This window comes from Bufo bufo, chromosome 3, assembly GCF_905171765.1.
Source record: "Bufo bufo chromosome 3, aBufBuf1.1, whole genome shotgun sequence".
Classification (NCBI taxonomy): Eukaryota; Metazoa; Chordata; class Amphibia; order Anura; family Bufonidae; genus Bufo; species Bufo bufo.
Window position 1 is genome coordinate 350,765,427 of NC_053391.1, and position 21,201 is coordinate 350,786,627.

Sequence of the window (21,201 nt, forward strand, 5' to 3'; positions counted from 1 at the left end):
TCAGGTTAATTTGCATATGTATCAAATTGGTTTTTATACACAATAAAAGCACACAGAGCTATGGGGACTGGGTATTGCGGATGTGCTAGCGGCCATCTAGCAACACATGTCCTCAGCTCTATACCCAAAATCCAGGTGACAGGTTCCCTTTAAGGGCCTTCTGCACAGGTCAATTATCTGCCTAAAGGAACGCTTATTCCCAGTCTTTCCTAGCCTTTGTGAAAAGCAAGTAAATCCTGATCTGTGGCCGTAAGGCCTCATGCACATGGCCGTGCCGTTTTTTGCGGTCCGCAAACCGCGGATCCGCAAAAAATGGAAGCCGCCCGTGTTGCCTTCCGCAATTTGCGGTGCGGAACGGGCGCCGGCAATATAAATGCCTATTCTTGTCCGCAAAGAATAGGACATGTTATATTTTTTTAGCGGGGTGCTGTCCGCATCTTTTGCGGCCCCATTGAAGTGAATGGCCAAAACGGCAGCTCGGATGCGGACCCAAACAACGGTCGTGTGCATGAGGCCTAAGAAAGATCTTTTGCTAGCAGCAGATATCCCAGTGCAAACAGGGGATGTGTTGGTAACAATTATGTAAATGAATGGCTGCAAGTGTGCAGTCATTTGTTCAGGCAACTATCTACGCATGTAGAGGTCCTTAAACCAACGCTGATTGATGTGCTACATTGTCGATTGGAGCTCATTATGGCCCATTATAAATACCCTTAAGGCCCCTTTACACTTGCCAATTTTGCAGGTGATTGTCAAGGAAGAAAGCGTTCCTTCCTGGCGAGCGCCTGCTCATCAGTGAAGAAAACCATTATTGCATTTACATGCAGCGATCTCCTCCACAGTATGGGGAGCAATGATTGCTAATGCCACTGTTTGTCCCCATACAGTGTGTTTACACAGCACGAGCTGCTGCCAGCAAATAATGACAAACGATCATATTACCCGGTGGACAAGCGTTTCGCTCATCATCAGGTAATTGACAGCACCTTTACACCGCCAGACAGCGTTCCTATGAAGGCTTCTTAGCAATTATCTGGTGGATTCTTGGCCCGTGTAAATGGCCCTTTAGTTCCCACAAGAATGCACCAATACTCGTCTAATGTCTCAATTAACTTTTCAGGTTGTACATACATCTGGGTTCCATGTTATATGTAGGGTGGCTATATCTCATAGTTAAATCATTGTGGAGACAGATGGCAAACCTCATTATAAAAGTTCTTTCCTCCACCTAGGAGGAGCTTTATGCTGTCAATTTGCAAAATAAAGATCTTTTGAAACTAAAATATGGGAATATTCTTGTGCTGAGATTTATTCCTGTCTTTTATTTAAAAAGAAGTTAGGGAGACGGATCTCCCATAAGTGATGTGCAAGGGGCTTGTGTAATGTTTAAATGCGGCATATTTTTTACTTTGAAAATTATGTTTGGAACGGGATACGTGAGCACATCAGCCTATGTTAGTATAGCACTGTGATATTAAAATCTGCAATAAAGCATGCTTTACCGTGGGCAATTCTGGAAAGGTTTTTCTTGTCAAAAAAATGATCATAGGTCATTATTATTTTTATTGTGTATGCAGTTCCCTAATATAAGCCTTAGGCCTCATGCACACGACCGTTGTTTGGCGGCTCGGATGCGGACCCATTCACTTCAATGGGGCCGGAAAAAATGCGGACAGCACTCCCTGTGCTGTCCGTATCCGTTGCTCCGTTCCACGGCCCCGCTAAAAAAATATAACATGTCCTATTCTTGTCTGCGCTTTGCGGACAAGAATAGGCATTTATATTGCTGGCGCCCGTTCCGTTGCGCAAATTGCGGAAGGTAACACGGGCGGCTTCCGTTTTTTGCAGATCCGCGGTTTGCGAACCGCAAAAAACGGCACGGTTGTGTGCATGAAGCCTTAAAGTGTTTTTTCAGTTTTTAGGGGTCTTCCCTTTAGGACAACTCTTATATGTATGCCTTATTATGTCATTATGTCAAAAATGGACTTTCCTTTATTAGCTGTGAGGAGGACTTGTGAACTTTATGTACGGTAATTCTTTTCTTTTCAACTTTTTTTTGCTCAACAGTTTTTTTTATAGTTTACAATGCTGTTTTTGTTTGGCTATTTAGGCGTAGAGATCTTTGAACTACTAATGGAGAAAAGATTAATATTTTGCATATTTTACTCATTTTATGTAGATCCTTTATCATCAAAATGATCATATTATTGTATAAATAGTCACACTGACCTCTAAACTCATGATTTTCACAACTCCTCTGTTGTGACTACAAAGTTCACAAGCTATTCTAACATATGCCATGTCCATGGTCAGACTAAGGCCTCATGCACACGACCGTATGTATTTTGCGGTCCGCAAAAAATACGGATGACGTCCGTGTGCATTCCGTATTTTGCGGAACGGAACAGCTGGCCCCTAATAGAACAGTCCTATCCTTGTCTGTAATGAGGTCAATAATAGGACAAGTTCTATTTCTTTGCGGAACGGACATACGGAAACGGAATATCTAAATTGCCACATAGCACTAGTAAGAGCATCCCAGACATTTTCTTCACAAAAATTATCGATTTTTTTTTCTAAACCATATTTCTCTGCTTGTAACAATAAGAACATAAATAAGAGCAGAAATGTCTGCAAAAGGCCTCCATTTCTTTTAGTGCTAAAATATAACAAGGAACAGTTTCTTACATGGTATTTTATGTAACTCTTGGTATCTCAAATAAGCTCACAAAATAGAATTTCTTTTGTATGAAAGTTTACATTTCAGATAAAAACACTGAATAGATATGTATTGGTTTCTTGTGCTTCAAATGGGGTTTAGTTTATTTATTGGCAATGGATGTGCTTCAGTATTAAAAACCCAATCTTCTAATGATAACAGGTCATCTTCTGAAAACAGTAGGTAGAGGTATCTATAGAACACACAAAGAGATAATGCATTAGCCATACTGTTACAAGGTATAGAAAATTTATATCTTGCTAAAAAATCAAATACAGTACAGAGAAGAGAAGAGTCAGCTTTCTTTTTTTTCCAAAAGCAGCATCTTTTGTTTATAGACTGTCTTTGGCGTTGCAGCCCATCTTCCCATTTTAACTCAAAGGGAGTTGCAATGCAATACATGGGCCATGGACAAGAATGGTGCTGTTTCTGGGCAAAATAGCTGACTCTGTATTGGCATATTTCACAATCCATTTAAAGAGAAAGTTAATACAAGACACTTACTAATGTATTGTACCGTGTTTCTCCGAAAATAAGACAGGGTCTTATATTATTTTTTTTCTCCGAAAAAAGGGTTAGGGCTTATTATCGGGGTAGGGCTAATTTGGGCTCCATGAACAACAATCACACATTAATGCTTGAACAAAAACTATTTTTTAGTGATAACGGCGTCAGGCAGGAACATATGCGGTAGGTAAGACATACAGTTATGTAGTGCTGACATTACCAGTAGCACATCGCTAATGTCAGCAGGCCACATAACGATTCTTTTACTGACAGAAACCCTGGGTTACCATAGTAACCATAACCCTACAGTAACTTACAATGGGTGGTTTACCGTAGTGTCAGTGGGTGGCACAGTACTACGGTATGATACCGGTACAGTACTTAGAAACATAGAAACATAGAATGCGTTGGCAGATAAGAACCATTTGGCCCATCTAGTCTGCCCAATATACTGAATACTATGAATAGCCCTTGGCCCTATCTTATATGAAGGATGGCCTTATGCCTATCCCATGCATGCTTAAACTCCTTCACTGTATTTGCAGCTACCACTTCTGCAGGAAGGCTATTCCATGCATCCACTACTCTCTCAGTAAAGTAATACTTCCTGATATTACTTTTAAACCTTTGCCCCTCTAATTTAAAACTATGTCCTCTTGTAGCAGTTTTTCTTCTTTTAAATATTCTCTCCTCTTTTACCTTGTTGATTCCCTTACTGTATTTAAAAGTTTCTATCATATCCCCTCTGTCTCGTCTTTCTTCCAAGCTATACATGTTAAGGTCCTTTAATCTTTCCTGGTAAGTTTTATCCTGCAATCCATGTACTAGTTTAGTAGCTCTTCTCTGAACTCTCTCCAAAGTATCAATATCCTTCTGGAGATATGGTCTCCAGTACTGAGCACAATACTCCAAATGAGGTCTCACTAGTGCTCTGTAGAGCGGCATGAGCACCTCCCTCTTTCTACTAGTAATGCCTCTCCCTATACAGCCAAGCATTCTGCTAGCATTTCCTGCTGCTCTATGACATTGTCTGCCTACCTTTAAGTCTTCTGAAATAATGACTCCTAAATCCCTTTCCTCAGATACTGAGGTTAGGACTGTATCACTGATTTTATATTCTGCTCTTGGGTTTTTATGCCCCAGGTGCAATATCTTGCAGTTATCAACATAAAAATTTAGTTGCCAGATTCCTCTAGTTTTCCTAAATCCTTTTCCATTTGGTGTATCTCTCCAGGAACATCAACCCTGTTACAAATCTTTGTGTCATCAGCAAAAAGACACACCTTACCATCGAGGCCTTCTGCAATTTCGCTGATAAAGATATTAAACGATATGGGTCCCAGAACAGATCCCTGAGGTACCCCACTGGTAATAAGACCATGTTCTGAATATACTCCATTGACTACAACCCTCTGTTGTCTGTCCCTCAGCCACTGCCTAATACTCTGGCAGGCAATGCCACACTTCTTTCTGGTACCATACGTACACTGCTCCTGAGCCCCTAGGCAGCAATGTGTACGTTACCAGGGAGATCCGGCGCGAGAGATGACAGGGTGCTGATTGGTGGAGGCGGGGGAGGGAGCAGGACGCTTTCACCACCAATCAGCACCTCCAGCCCCAGGCAGCAGAGAGGAGAAGGACATCCTCCTGCTGCCTCATTCATCTACGATAGGGTAAGTTACGGTAGAACGTGCGGGCTGGCGGCAGTACAGGGTAGAGAAGCCGTCCAGCCCGCCCAGCGATGTACCCGTACTGTACCATAGATGGAAGCGCGGCTGCCGGCATAATTTTGCATTTAGTGAAGCCGCCAGCCGCGATGTATGCGCGGGCTAGCGGCTTCACTAAAGGCTAAGTGTTGGCAGCCTGCGCTGCTGTAACTCCTTCCCGCCTCCGATCAGCTGGGAGAGCGCCGAGGTCCTGCCCGCCCGCCCTGGCAGCTCAGGAGCCATTAGTGAGCGCTCCTGAGCTGCTGAATCCATAAATATAAAATTTATCTAGGGCTTATTTTTGAAGTAGGGCTTATATTTAAGCCCTACTCCCAAAACCCTGCAAAATAGGGCTAGGTATATTTTCGGGGTAATTGTCCATATTGCTTCCTTTGCTGACTGGATTCATTTTTTCCATCATTGTACACTGCTCATTTCCGTGGTTACGATCACCCTGTAATCCATCAGCGGTGGCTGTGCTGGCATACTATAGGAAAAAGTGCTGGACTCAGTGAGCTCTCACAGTCCTGGGCACCAAAGACCCGGCGTTAAAGTAAAGAACCGTGCTGCCTGAACAAGGAATTTTTTCCCAACTGTGCTGAAAGCCCACCGAGTTGATACAGGATAACAGTGCTTCCCAGCTCTGGACTCCAAACGCACCTCCTGGATTCCTCTGCAGGGCACCAAAAATCACACCATAGTGAAACACTTCAGATACAGGTAAAACAACTTGTGGTTTATTATACTCACAAATGAGTTAAAATTCATAGCATATATAAAATCCTAGTAGTATCACTCCGCTGCCCGACCCGGGTTTCGCACTCAAGCTTCGTCAGGGGCGAAATCTATCAACATCCGGAGGCATGTCCTTTTAAACCCCCCACCCTCCATTACAATATAGCATAGTATAAAACACTTCAGCAGCCATCTGACCCACACCCTCTTATCTCGACCCATAAAATCCACAATAAGATCCACAGTAAAAGACACAAAATTACTCCTTTGTTCTAAAAAAACGATCCAGTTATTGGTAAAGATGTACCAGCTCATCCTGACATTATTTTTAAGAGAGCCCCCAATATAGCAACTCACCTCGTACATAGTGCAATACCGCCAGTGAGGACAAAAAATGGTATGATTCACATGGTGCAGTTTCTGTCTGGCTTGTAAAAATAGAAGCTCTTTCAATAGGGTTCAATCCATTGAGAGCCTTAAATCCAATAGCAATGGACAAATATTCAAGCTAAAAGGAAGCTGCACCTGTGAAAATGAAGGGGTCATATACCTGCTGGAATGCCCATGTGGGCTTCAATATGTGGGGCGTACACTACGAAAATTAAAAGTGCGCATCCAAGAGCACATTAGAAACATAAAAAAAGGTTTAACCACACATAGTGTTTCACTGCATTTTAAACTGCATCATGAAAAGAACCCAAAAGGATTGATATTTGCAGGAATCAAAGTGGTCAAAACACACTGGCGTGGGGGTGATGCGGTAGCGCAGATAAATCGCAAGGAAGTCGAGTGGATATACCGGTTAAACACACTGCAACCAAAAGGGTTAAATGCAGAGTTCGATATAAAATCATGTTTGGTATGATTGTAGTATCCATCCTGTGAAAGGGATCCAATAGGGATATATAACACCTTGTGAGAAAGTAAGACGAAATATGCTGGGGCCACTCTGTTGAATAATAATGAAATAGATGAATGTCGACGTCCAATGAGGATACTCCTCGCACCTGTTGGAGGAGGGTGTGTGCTGAATGAATGGGGTTGTCAACTCCAGATTGGCTAACATGTGACCACTTTATGAATGTAAAATGTGGATATATTGGTATTAATAGAAACGAAAGAGTAATTTTGTGTCTTTTACTGTGGATCTTATTGTGGATTTTATGGGTCGAGATAAGAGGGTGTGGGTCAGATGGCTGCTGAAGTGTTTTATACTATGCTATATTGTAATGGAGGGTGAGGGGTTTAAAAGGACATGCCTCCGGATGTCCATAGATTTCGCCCCTGACGAAGCTTGAGTGCGAAACCCGGGTCGGGCAGCGGAGTGATACTACTAGGATTTTATATATGCTATGAATTTGAACTCATTTGAACCACAAGTTGTTTTACCTGTATCTGAAGTGTTTCACTATGGTGTGATTTTTGGTGCCCTGCAGAGGAATCCAGGAGGTGCGTTTGGAGTCCAGAGCTGGGAAGCACTGTTATCCTGTATCAACTCGGTGGGCTTTCAGCACAGTTGGGAAAAAATTGGTGTGAATTGACCCACAACACTACAAGGACCTGCAGCGCAAGTATTCAATAGTATCTAAAGAACTACGTGACTGACTTTCTTATATTAGACACCAGGGACCCGGCACTTTTTCCTATTGAATCCAGGCAAGGCTACCCCTTCTGGATTGCAGGGTGGTCATAACCATGGAAACGAGCAGTGTATAATGTGATGGAAAAATGAATCAAGCCAGCAATGGAAGCAATATGGACAATCATAATTCATTAGTAAATGGCTTGCATTAAGTTTCTCTACATGATAAATGCCACTTGCTGAATTGACACAACCCCTTTAACCAGGTGTGGATATACCATTGGTGCAGCGCCTATAGGCAAGAGGGGTGGCCATACCACAATATAAAAAAAGGCATCAGGGTTTCTTTGGCTCAAAATTAGTGATGGATTGACTAGCCATAAAGAACTCCATTATGAGCACCCACACTTGAATAATTAGCTGTTAAACAGCAAGGGGCCCAGTGCCCACATACTATTCTTGATCAGCAACCTTCTACTGTCCCTTATTTTAACATTCATTGACATAAATGCTTCTCATTCAGTTTATTTTCAAAACATATTTATGGCTAACTTGCATTTTTGGAATGATCCATCTCTTGGTTGATCTTACTAAAAAGTTGGGTGAGCATGTGCCATGGCCCATTCATTGTTGTTCTAGACACAGTGTGTATCCTAAGAATAAACCATCAATGGGTATTAGTGCAAACACTATATTAGGCGTATTTCAGGTGCAGAGTGCACCTCACTCCTTTCCTCACTCAGGCCAGATCTAAAATGGTGGGCGGGGAAGGTTCTGCAGGCACGTCTCATTTACCATCTTCTATGCCTGTTTTAGTCCAAGCTGTCTTACATTTAGAACTGGCGTAGAATCCACAAAAGTTATGAAGAGGCCGGTGCCCCTTTCCTAACTACGGCGGAACCACCGCCAGCTTAGGGGTTTATTAAGACCGGCATCTAAAATGCCAGTCTTAATAAATGTGCCCCTAGATCTGTATAATATGTGTAAGTATAATAGACACTGTATGCATTACATTAACATAATAAACTAAGCACAAAGTAGTAGATTATTGGGAACTATCTACTTTTAGTACTATGTGTATTATATAGGAAGAACAGACCATAGTAAATAAGGTTTTGGGCTGGGCAAACCATTTAAAGTGAACCTCTGCTTCCCTATCTGAGAGCAGGATTTGATAGAGGGAGAGAAGCTGAACTCTGTGATAAATAGGTTTATATGATTTGGAGCAGGATTTCAGGGTAAAAATCAAAGCAAATTGAACAGGACTCCTGAGAGAGACAGTGTAGGTCCTGATTACCCCACCCACATAGTGATTGACAGCTGTCTCTATGTCACTGTGTGTATAGGCAAGTTCATCAGTCATCCTTTCTGGGCGGTGTAAGTAGGAGACTCACTGTTTGTTCTAAAAGTCCTGTTACTGCAGTGGGTGTGGAACCACTGTGTCTACCTAAGGGCATTATTCTGGCAGTCTCCTGGTATTCACCCTTTAACCCCTGAACAGGGATCTGGACTTTGCTGCAGAGGAACCACCAGACCACTACCTCCTGGAGTAGTGTCTGTGATTGACAGCTGACCCATGGGGGTCAGAAACACCAGTGTGGAGGGGCCAAGAGGTCAGGCCGAGCACAGGGCAGGCAAAGTATGTGCTATACGGTAAATGGTTTGAGGTCAGCATAGGCAGCGAAGGGTCAGTATGGAGTTCAGGCACAGGTCAGAATCCAGTAAATCGACAGAGAGTCAGTACATGAGCAGACATGAGAATACAGCACACCTTTGCAAATAACTAGGAAGCTAGACAACCTATTGCTTGGGAAGGTGCCTTAAAGGGGTTATGCTATGAGTAATGTAAAAAATGAAAATCAGACATTATATATTACATGGCAACCTCTTTCTATCAAAACTAGTACCAGCCCTGCACCTCACATGGATCCAGATGTCTTCCCATTCATTGCTCTGCTAGATTTATATCAAGCTGACCGCTCAAGGGGTGTGTTTTTTCTGCTGCAGCTAAGGGGGCGTGTCCATGCTCTCCCTATCACAGCTTAGGGGGCAGTTGAAGGATGGAACTGAGCATGTGCAGCGTTCTCAGTGATCAGGACAAAAAAAAGGCAAAAAAAAAACCAGCAGGTGGCACTATCTAAATACATTTTATTGTGGCTCAGTGGCTATACTGAATTTTTAATTACATGTAATTACAAAATAATTCATATCCAGGTACATCTGTTAAGTTCTAACAGATGGCAAGCCATTGGCTGGTGTTAATTAGTGTGCATGCATTTGCCCTTTAAGAGCTGGGTTGAGTGCGCGCATCCTGTGGGTAAAAGAGAAACTTTGCTGGCAAGAGGCAGGCTGTTGTTTATTGGAATACTTGGCAGTCAGGCCCACTGAAAATAAGCATTGGAAGACCGTCGGGTCTGGACCACCAGAGAAGGAGGGTAAATGGAGCGGCCCCTGAGCCCGCCCAGAAAAGTGGAGTGTCAGTGGGCACAGGCCACCAATATAAAAGTCCCTTCAGGATTTACTCTGCCTTTTACTCAGAAAACCTGCTCTAAATCAGATAGACCAATATATCACAGAGCTCCACTACCGCTATCATATCCTGCTCTCAGATAGGACAGTATAAATCACCTGAGAGGACTGCTAGTTTGGTACCCTGTTGCAGATTTTGCTTGAGGCCTAAACTATCTCCTTCTTTCATTTCATGCAAACAGAATCCTTAGCGGTAAGTTCAAAGAATTGCCTGCTTTATTGTATTTGGCAGCCAAGAAGCAGAAAGAGAATACTCTTGTAGATAAACTTATTGCCCAAGTATCTCCTGATTAAGAAAATGAGACTGGATGTGACTTAATGGAAATCCAGTGTTGATGTCTACAGCACATAAAAGGTAATACATAGCTGAGTATTTAGTTGGCTTAAAGTTGGTAATTTATAATCAATAGTGCTTAAGCGTAACCAAATTCACTACAAATCACATATTACTTTTTCCATTAATTCCAATTGGCCTGTTCAACAAAAATGGCTGCATTTAACATATCACAAGTGCTTTTAAAAGCCTCTTAATATATTTGGCGCATCTTATTGCAGCCTGTGCACATCAAATCTACATCAGTTATGAGCTTGCGTAAATTTGAGCTGTGAATTACATCAGTTTGTGCTGTTAATTATAGCAAACCTGTTGGGCGGTAGGAGTCCACACTCCCTGCCAACTGTTGACAGTGGTGTAAATTTGTCAGCCCTAAAAAAACTTGACTAGGACTCTTATGGGGTTTAAATTGGGCGAATTTCCATAACTTTTGGCTGCCAAGAACGTGAGTGTTGCCTCGTGCGTCAGTAAAGTTAAAATACAAGATACTTTATGTAAAAGATCAAACTGGTGGCATATAAAAATATGTATATGTCAAGCGTTATAGAGATTATAAGAAATGTAAAATAGACTGATACCATAAAATGTTGATTCAGACTGTTAGGCTCAGGATATACTGTGAATTTGTATAGTGCTACTACTTGATTATACAGTAACTATCACTCCACAGCTGCAGTCCTAAGGGTACAGCCACATGCTCAGGTCTCTGCATGCAGTTTTGGAAGTCGAAAATCAGGAGAGGATCATAAAGGGAAGAAAGCATAAAGGACAGATACATATTATGTTCTTTTTTTGAATTCACTCCAGGTTTTGGCTCCCAAAACTGCATGCAGAAACCCTTAGGAAAACATTAGACTATATGAAATCTTGTGGGCTGCAGCTGTCACTCAGTAGTTAAAATCAAATAACACTCAAAAAGTCACAGACCTTAAAGGGGTTGTCTGGGTTCAGAGCTGAACCCAGACATAAACCCTTCTTTACTCATTCAGCATGAATGAGTGGAGCATCAGAGCATTTCATGTTCAGATGCCCCCCCCCCCCCCCCCTTTGACCTGTGCTGCATTGCCCAGAGCAAAGTTTTTTTCTTTACCTCCAGTGACGTACCAGGCATTTCATGGCTATGCTAGGCAGAGGATTCCGCCTAGCAGTGAGCCTGGTGATGTCACCGGCACCAATGGGCAGTCTTTAGAGCTGCCCTAGCCTGGTGGTTGGGACAGTGGGAGCGAACATAGGCTGGTGCTTTTTTCTATAGTGTGCAACATTTTCACTGCCTGGCCCTGTCAATCAAAGTGCAGAGGGTGGAGCAAAGCCTCTAGGTGTAATGGCAACGCCCCTGTTGCTCCTAGAAGCTCATTTGCATATATTAAAACATCATATTTCTCAGCAATGCAGGCACATATGAACATGGAACCAACACAGATGTCTTCAGCTGCCAAGCGCACATGTAACAGGTCAGCCAGTGTCATAGCTACAAATCTGCTGACAGATGCCCTTTAAAGTGTGATTGTATTTTAAAATGTGCAGGCAGCAGGCAATACCGAAATACCTGAATTCTTAGTCCAACTCTTAAAAGGCGTATTACCTTTTGGACATTTGTGGCATATGGATAGGGCATGTCATAATTGTTCAACAGGTGTTAGTCCCACCTCTGGAACCCACTACTATCTCCAAAACAGGACCCATTGAATAGAGAAGATGCTACACATGCACAGCATGGTCTTCATACATGTGTCCCCTTCTTGAGATACCAGTGGGTCTCGGAGGTGGCACTCGCCCCTATTGGACTTTTCTGGCATAGCCTATTGAACTGCTGTGAATGACCAGATGGAACAGCCCTTTTAACCAATAATCCAGTATAAAAAACTAAAAGGGAAAATGGAAAATAAAAACATACATACAATGTCCATATCCTGTGGTAACCATAAATTCAGCCTCTCTTTAATAGTTTAGACCCGCAGGGATGCTCAACCTGCGGCCCTCCAGCTGTTGTAAAACTACAACTCCCACCATGCCCTTCTGTAGGCTGATAGCTGTAGGCTGTCCGGGAATGATGGGAGTTGTAGTTTTGCAACAGCTGGAGGGCCGCAGGTTGAGCATGCCTAGTTTAGAGTGTCTGTATAACAGCAGTAAGAAAAACATTATTTATCATTAAGCAGAACTGAATGAATATGTTCCACTCACTTTAATGTTTCAGACATGAAAAAACTTTGTTGAACATTATCATGGCTGGGATTTGTAGTGTACACATCTTTAATGCCTGAAAATCCACTTTCTATTCTGCAGTAGGTATCCAAGGCCTGGGTAAAAGAAAGAACAAGTCATACATATATTTCATGACAAGAAAATACATTTATAAATTGTGATAACAGAGCGTAACATTCTATCTGCTCATCTCAACAAAATTATTGGACCAAGTGACAGCAATCTTTTTTCTTTAGCTGAAGTCAATCATGCCAGGGTCGGGGCGAGAATCAGCATGGAGGCGCAGAACGATTCTGACAATCAAATGCTTTTCGTATTGTACAATGAGATTTTCCAGCCTGTTGGAAAATTCTCTACTATTCCAGTTCTTGCCTTCTGATACAATAGGAAAAGAATCGGTCCCCAGATTATAGTATTTTTATACTGATGGCCTATCTTCAGGATAGGGCATTAATATCTGATCGTCAGGGGTCCAGTGTTGGAAGTCCATTGTTTAGTGGACAAAGCTGCAGTAACGCTGCCATTGAAGTGCAGTAACCAGCTCCGTCCACTACACAATGGATAAAGCTGTGTACTTCCTGCTCTCACTTCCATGCTGGTTCTACTGCAGAACAGCCGTTTGGCGGGGATCGGCAGGAGAGGATAGGCCATCAATAGAAAAGTACAAAAAAAAACTAAAAACTTTAAAGGGGTTAATGCAAGAATGGAGGAGGTTTTGGCAAACCCCACACTTGGCCAGACCTAGAAAGGGAAGCTTACTTACCTGCTTCCGACTCTGGCTCACGTTCCATCTCCTCCCGGTTTGCGATGCCCCGCTGCGCTCCCTCATTGAAAACATCCGGTTTGATGCCGACTGCAGCCGATCACTAGCCATGGCGGTGACCGGCTCCCCTTGCATCATGTGACTATACGAGCCCACTCTTGCATAACCCCTTTAAGGAAGGGTCAATGGGCTCACCATCCCTCAGTAGAGGTCATAAACTGTGCATAAAGCCTCATTCACACATCAGTGGTTTGGTCAGTGATTTCTATCAGTGATTTTGAGCCAGAACCAGGTGCGCCTCTGAACACAGCACAGGTGCAGATCTTTCCCTTATACCTTATGTCTGTGGAGGCTCCAATTCTGGTTTTGGCTCACAATCACTGATGGAAATCACTGACCAAAACACTGACATGTGAATGAGGCATAACAGCACTGCTTGACAAGTTGATTGATGCTTGTTTGCTCGCATTTACATGGTGCAACATGGTTATAAGGGAAAATAATAGCATTCTGAAAACAGAATGCTTAGTAGGTGATCAATTGAGGGTTAAAAAAAATATAAAAAATTAACTCACCTTCTCCTCTTGATTGCGTAGTTCCCGGTCTCTTCTTTACTTCTTTAATGATGAGCTGTGGGCTAAAGGACCTTTGGTGACGTCAGATCACATGCTCCAATCACATGGTCCATCACCGTGGTGATGGACCATGTGATTGGAGCATGTGATCTGACGTCACCACAGGTCCTAGCCGGTAGTTCATCATTAAAGAAGTAAAGAAAAGACCGGGAACTACGCGAACAAGAGGAGAAGGTGAGTTAATTATTTTTATTTTTTTTAACCCTCAATTGATCACCTACTAAGCATTCTGTTTTCAGAATGCTATTATTTTCCCTTATAACCATGTTATAAGGGAAAATAATATAGTGAATAGACTGTCACCTAGCAACCATGCGTGAAAATCGCACCGTATCCGCACTTGCTTGCGGATGCTTGCGATTTTCACGCAACCCCATTCACTTCTATGGGGCCTGCGTTGCGTGAAAAACGCAGAATATAGAGCATGCTGCGATTTTCACGCAACGCACAAGTGATGCGTGAAAATCACCGCTCATCTGAACAGCCCCATTGAAATGAATGGGTCGGGATTCAGTGAGGGTGCAATACGTTCACCTACCGCATTGCACCCGCGCGGAATACTCGCCCGTGTGAACGCAGCCTTAGGGCTCATGCACACGACAGTATTTTGCGTTCAGTATACTGGCCGTTTTTGTAGTTCAGTATGCGGAACATATACTGAACCATTCATTTCAATGGTTCAGCAAAAAATACTGAAGTGTCTCCGTGTGCATTCCGTTTCAGTATTTCAGTATTTCCGTACCGTGAAAAGATAGAACATGTCCTATTCTTGTCCGCAAATCACGGTGCTTGGCTCCATTCAAGTCAATGGGTCCGCAAAAAAAACGGAACACATACGGAAATGCATCCGTATGTCTTCCGTTTCCGTTCCGTTTTTTGCTGAACCATCTATTGAAAATGTTATGCCCAGCCCAATTTCATCTATGTAATTACTGTATACTGTATATGCCATACGGAAAAACGGAACGGAAAAACGGAACAGAAACGGAAACACAACGGAAACAAAAAACGGAACAACGGATCCGTGAAAAACGGACCGCAAAACACTGAAAAAGCCATACGGTCGTGTGCATGAGGCCTTATACCTTATGTCTGTGGAGGCTCCAATCCTGGTTTTGGCTCAAAATCACTGATGGAAATATCTGACCAAAACACTGGCGTGTGAATGAGGCTTTAGGGTAGGTTCTAATGCTATGGGCAGCTAGGAAGATGCAGGTGTTAACAGCAGGTTCACTTACTTCAGGTGATCTGGAGCTCCAGCTTCGGGTAGTACACTCCAAAAAAGGTTTTTATAAAAGCAGACCCACCCATTTAGAACTGACACATTCTTTTGTATGGGCCAAATCTATCCATAACAATCTCAACCAAAGACCTAGAGCTAATTACCCTTATAAAATGACTTTATTGAACATGACATTCTGGCTTGAAGTTATTTCTGATGCCCTTCATAATGAGTTTGGATTTCCTATTACTACGAATAACATCAAGGCACTGTCTTTTTTTTTGTAACTTGAGGCTCTTCTTGAGGCCATTTGTTGTCAGATGAGATACAGACAGATAACTGCGGTTTGTTTTGGTTTAAAGCAAAATGAGGTGAAGATTTTCAGTTCAATTCCACAAGACGATGACTGCAGCAGAGATTAGACCAAAGGAAAATGAATGTTTGTAGAATGCAGAAGGGATATGCCATGTGTTGCGAGAGATTATGTCATCTTATCATTATCTGTTTTTAAAATGCAGTTTTACTGTGTTCCTGACACACACATCATACAGATACTGAGAACCCTGGCCTAGCTAGTCACAGTATACAGAAAAATATAGCAAAATGATCGGAGCTCTATATTTGACCACATCCGTGCTGGTTTCAATTATTCTTCGTAAAGGAAATGTATCATCAGAAAATGACCAATTGTTTAAATTTAGTTTTTATGTTAAATAGATTTGAAAGAATTTTTTTGATGCACTTTTTTTTTCTTCATGTTACTACTTGAAATATCCTAAAATCCTTCAATTTTCTCACTGGCTCTAAGCCTGGTCTGTACAGATCACCTTTCAGCAGTCATCTCATTATCATCAAAGGCCAAGCAGATCAGAATAACAGATTATTTTGGGCATGCCTATAAAACTTAGCCTGTTGTGTCTGTGGCCCATGGTGGCTGTTGTGAAATGTAAAATATCTGTAAAATATCTCTAAATTCTTTTTATGTCAGCTCAGGCAAGATGGCCGCCCCCATAATCATGTTCAGCAAATAGAATTAAAATTAAATTAAAAAATTAGAAACAAATTAAAAACTGATTAGAAAAAAGTTTTTTTTTGGCTATTTGGTTTTCACTAACAGCAAAAAATATTTTTGGGTGAATCTGGAGGTATTCTATGGGGGTCCACTAAGGGTACAGCTCGACAGTGCAGCTGACCATGTGTCAAGCCACGCCCACCACCAGCAGCCAATGGTTGCACCATTCTACCACAGGTGAGTGCGGCTTGGTCACAACGGTGCCTGTCACATGGTTGTATTATATTTGGACTACAGAAGTTTTGAAGGCATTGTCTGCAAATCGTATATGCATTCGAGGGGCATCTTTTATGACAAGATGAGGGCCTGGCTTTTTAATGTTGAGTTAATGCCCTTTGATGGTACATTGTGGAGCTATTTTTACATGTAGCTCATCTATATTACAAATCTCCATCTCATGAGGAAATAAAAAATACAAACCTAGCATTGTTCCATGCACATATTTAAGGGCATCTGACACTGGCTGACCTGTTACATGGGCACATGGCAGCTGAAGACATCTGTGTTGGTCCCATGTTCATATGTGCTCACTAGTGATGAGCGGCAGGGGCAATATTCGAATTCGCGATATTTTGCGAATATTTGGGCGAATATTCGCCATATATTTGAGAATTCGCGAAATTCATGATCTCTAGGCATTATTTTCTTGATTCGCAGAAAAATTTGCATGAACTGGTATTTAAAAAAAAATTGAATATTCGCGATTCCGAATATATTTTGTGATATTCTAAATATTCGCAAATTCTCGAAGTGCCGATATTCGCGATTAAAATTCGCAATTCGAATATTCGTGATCAACACTGGTGCTCACATTGCTGAGAGGTTTTAATGTATGCAAATGAGCCTCTAGGACCAACAGGGGCGTTGTCATTACTCCTAGATGCTCAGCTCTTCTTGCGACTGTTGTGCTCTGCTCTTTGATTGACTTTAGGGGAAGTCAGGGCCAGATGTGATGATGTTTACACTCCCTAGTCCTGTCAATAAAACTGCAAAGGATGTAGTAGTTGTAGAGAGAGCAGAGCCTCTAGGAGTAAAGACAACACCCCCATTAGAGGCTTATTTGCATATATAAAAAAAATATTTTGTGGTCAATGTGGGCACATGTGAACATGGGACCACAGATGCCTTCAGCTGCTAAGTGCACATGTAACAGGACAGCCAGTTTCATAGCTACAAATCTGTTGACAGATGTCATTTATTACCTGCTTTATCTCACAATACTTTTAGATATTTTTCACCACAATGCAAGTGTCATCTTTCCATACCTGTACAATTTCCCAGCCCCATTCTCTATATTTGGGGTTGTGCGTTAGTCTCCACAAGTACAAGTAACTCTCCACCACCTCTGGACGTAATAAGTAGTATCGTTCACTCAGCCTAGTTGATGTAGCTTCAGCCCCAGTATCAAACCTGAAAACTTCAGGCCCAAGCTTGGTATCTGAAAAGTAGAGGTTAGTAATTGATTATTTGAGATTTTTGCATTTCCTACAGCCTACCTCCCTTACTGGTGCCAATATAATGCACCCACATTTAAAAATGTACTCTCCCTACCCAAATAAAGCCATTTCACAGTTCAGTGTCAACTGTTTGCTTTGGCTAATGAATATCCAGAGCAGTGCTCATATTACATTGTTGTATATTGTTGTATACCAAGTCAGCAAATGATCAAAGTCAGTATAGTCCCTTGAGGAACTTATGTTGCACACAGGACCCTGGCCATTAGCTAGGTTGCCTTTTCTTGACAGCCAAAGGTACATGGGTTAAAGGCATTCTCTGGGCTACAGATATTGACCTAGCCTCATAATATGTCGTCAATATCAGACCAGTGGGGGTCCGACCCTGCACCTCCACTGATCATCTGTTTCTGGCATGCTGCTCCACGGTATATGGAGTGGAAGCAGAAGGCTCCATACACTGTGTTCCAAAGCCGGCATGCTGAAGATCGCATTCACTTGACTGTAAGCTGAGCTGCAGTACTCCAGCACGACCTCTACACAGTGTATGAATCTGTCTGCTCTAGCTCTGTACACTGTATAGAGCCCTAAACAGCTGATCAGTGGGGGTGTTGGGTATTAGATTCCTACCAATCTGATACTGATGACCTATTCAGAGGATAGGCAATCAATATCTGTAGCCTGAGAAATCCTTTAAAGAACAGAGAGTTTGACTGTACAGTTTAAGATTGTTTTTCGTATGAATATTAGATGCACCACAATTCAAGTCCCTCCTAATGTGAGCCATTTAAATACAGACTAGAAGATAGATCTGTAAAAACGATGCAAGTGAGCATAAACAATGTGCTGTACCAGTGCTTTCTGCAGGCATTAAGAAATGACAGATGCCAGAAAGCAGGGATGCTTAAGCAGACGGCCCAGAGCAAGGGTCCATTTAATATGCTCTAATACCCTTCATACAATAGAATAGGCAACTTTATTTATTCCAATGGAACAATTGCAAACACCATTTATTTTTGTTTCTTTGGGTGCATTGTATACTACAAATTACAACCTGTTCTCATATTCCCTAAGAGCTCAGTGTGTTACTAGGCTGATTCCCAAGCAAAAGTTTACTTGTTCGATTTCAGGAGCAGCCATGAAAAAGATTTCTCAAGAAAAGAGAAACAGCATCATCCAGCTCATCAATAGCGGTATCTCGGTCAAGAAAATTGCCAAACTGCATCATGTGAGGGCCCTGACAGTTGGAAGAATACGAAATGAAGTCCGTCCATCCATTCCAAAGCCAAGAGGTGGACGTTCCGACAAAATATCGGAGTCAACCAGTCAGTTAATCACAAGGTCTATCAATTCAGGCGCGACAAACATGGCCATGGAGGTGGCTTGCATGCTTCGTAATAGTGAGATCACAGACATCCATGCAAGCACCGTGCGATGCACATTACACAAGTCTGGAATGTTGGCCCAAAAAAAGATGAAGAAGCCTCAACTTCAATATCATCATAAGAAGTGTCAGCTCGAGTTTTAAAAAAAGTACAAACAGTGGACAGTAGAAGAATGGAAACAGGTAATTTAGAGCGATGGTGGGTGCAAAAGGGTCTGGAAGAAGCAAGGGAAAAGGGGGCTAACGGATCAAGGAACTGTCAAGTTCGTGGAGGAAGCCTGATGATTTCACAGCCAAAGGCGTTTGATACTGGACCAGGATCGATGGTGGTCTCAATGCTATCCTATATGTGACTATCCTACAAGACGAGTTATTTTGAACACTCAAGTACTATGAGTATGAAAAGAACGACATAGTGTTCCAGCAGGACAACGACCCGAAGCGTACATCGAGACTGGTAAAGAATTGGTTCAATGACAATGAAGTAGAGGTGCTGGATTGGACCCCACAGTCCCTAGACCTCAACCCAATCGAACACTTGTGGGTAGAGTTGAAGAAAAAGCTGTATTCGTACCCAAGTGAGTCTACCAGTATGCACCAACATTGGGAATATGTAGAAGAGTGTAACGGGGTTCCGAAGGTGCACTCGGTCCCCCATTAGCCGCAGACCTGCTGCTTAGCTTCGGGAGCGAGGATCTGTGTTTGACCTCGTTTCCAGGGTGGCTTTACTAGCTGGGTGGCTCCCTGCTCCTAAGTCTGCCTTGAGCACTGAGCTGATCACTCGGTGCTCGACTGGTTGGTCTGTCGGTCATGTGACACTGGCCACGTCACATGACCCTCACTCCCCACTATAAATACAGGCAGCCTGCTGGCCACAGGTTGCCTGTTAATTTAGGTTCCACCTGTGGTTTTGTCTTTCCTGGCGTACTTACCTCCTGCTGAATTCCTGACGATCCTCTGCCTTCTCCTTGTGTACTTTGCTGCTCTCCTGGTATTCTGACACCGGCCTCCTCCTGACGATCCTCTGCTGACTCCTTTGGTACTACACAACTCTCCTGGTATTTATGACCCCGGCTTCTCCTGACAATTCTCTGCTTGCTCCATTTGTACTTTGTAGCTTTCCTGGTATTGACTCGGTCCGTTCACGTTCTGTTGTTTGTCTGTCTGTCATCCCTGCACTTAGTCCAAGCTAGGGATTGCCGTCCAGTTGTCCCCTGTCATTAGGACTCGCGAGGCAAGTAGGCAGGGCCAGGGGTAAGGGTGGAGCGCAGTGGTCACTTCCCTCCCCCCTGTGTGTGTGTGTACGCGACCGTTACAAAGAGACCTGGAACAAATTTTGACCAAGACATGCTTGAATCTGATCGAGAGCAAGCCCAGAAGGATTCAGGCAGCGTTGAAAGGTGGATTTACAAAATGCTAACAAAATAATAAAATTTAAAATTTAGAATTATAGAAGCAAAACAGTAACAATGCAGTTACATGACAAGAATCTGTATAACTAATCATATGCTAAATAGTTGCAAGTCCAATTTATGTATGAGATAGCCAAGATGATTGTCTATAAAATGATGGTAGTCTCATGGCTGAAGCTGTAGTGAATGGTGAGATATAGAGACTGAAAGTAAAAAGTTCAAAACATTGTTACCCTTTTGCTCATCGTTGTATGTACATCTATAGTCGATGAGAAACAGAGAACTATCCACTGAACCAGTGATTTTTACAACTGAACTATTCAACATGCTAAAAAAGAACATTGGAAATTTCAGCACTTAGATAGCCTCTAGTGTTATTCTTCTTATTTGGGTTTAACAGAATAAAGGTACAAGGGTCAAAGTAAATCAATCCATGAATTACTGAGTGGAAAATCACAAGCTACCATTATCTCCTAAGCAGGACTGCATTTACAGTTGCTGCTGCCCTAGGCACCGAGCCTGGCTACATCCCATATGAGCAATGCCTTTCTGGGCATCTAGAAGTTAACTGTGACTAAAGGGAAAAACATCACTATCATGGAGCTTTTCAACCACAGGAATAAAAAATCAAGTCAATCAAGCAAGATAGCTGTGATTTGTGCTGTGCTAGTGGTGCAGATCCCAGGAGAACTGTTACGTGGCAGTCTGACTGCTTCTCTTCACATAAGCGTCATGGCTCTGCTTCATATTGGAGCCATGAAAGCTATTCCTAATCAGTTTTTAACAGCTCCAGAGAATTCCTGATGAAGTCTATTTACTTAAAACGCAGTCTGACAGGGTTCTGCCTGGTATGTTTCTTGGAAAAAATATAGTGGAAGATTGTGCTATTCTTGCTATAACAAAAATGCTAATCTGAACAGAGTTGTTTCTACGGAAAGTATGTGG

General features: G+C 42.5%; 1 protein-coding gene across 2 annotated transcripts in view; it reads right to left on the reverse strand.

Moving 5' to 3' along the window:
* Positions 1–2,409: 2,409 nt before the first annotated feature.
* The window catches only part of LOC120995333 (mannosyl-oligosaccharide 1,2-alpha-mannosidase IA-like), a 115,860-nt gene continuing 97,068 nt past the window's right edge, over positions 2,410–21,201 (reverse strand). Inside the window, exons 10-12 of one of the 2 annotated variants that reach the window (XM_040424462.1) lie at positions 17,272–17,444; positions 12,294–12,409; positions 2,410–2,912 (exon numbers count right to left, since the gene is read on the reverse strand). In XM_040424462.1, coding sequence (XP_040280396.1) covers positions 2,807–2,912; positions 12,294–12,409; positions 17,272–17,444 — 395 coding nt within the window. In that variant the 3' untranslated portion in view covers positions 2,410–2,806. Of the gene's footprint in view, positions 2,913–12,293; positions 12,410–17,271; positions 17,445–21,201 lie in introns of those variants that run through there. The other variant, XR_005777573.1, reaches the window with a different exon arrangement.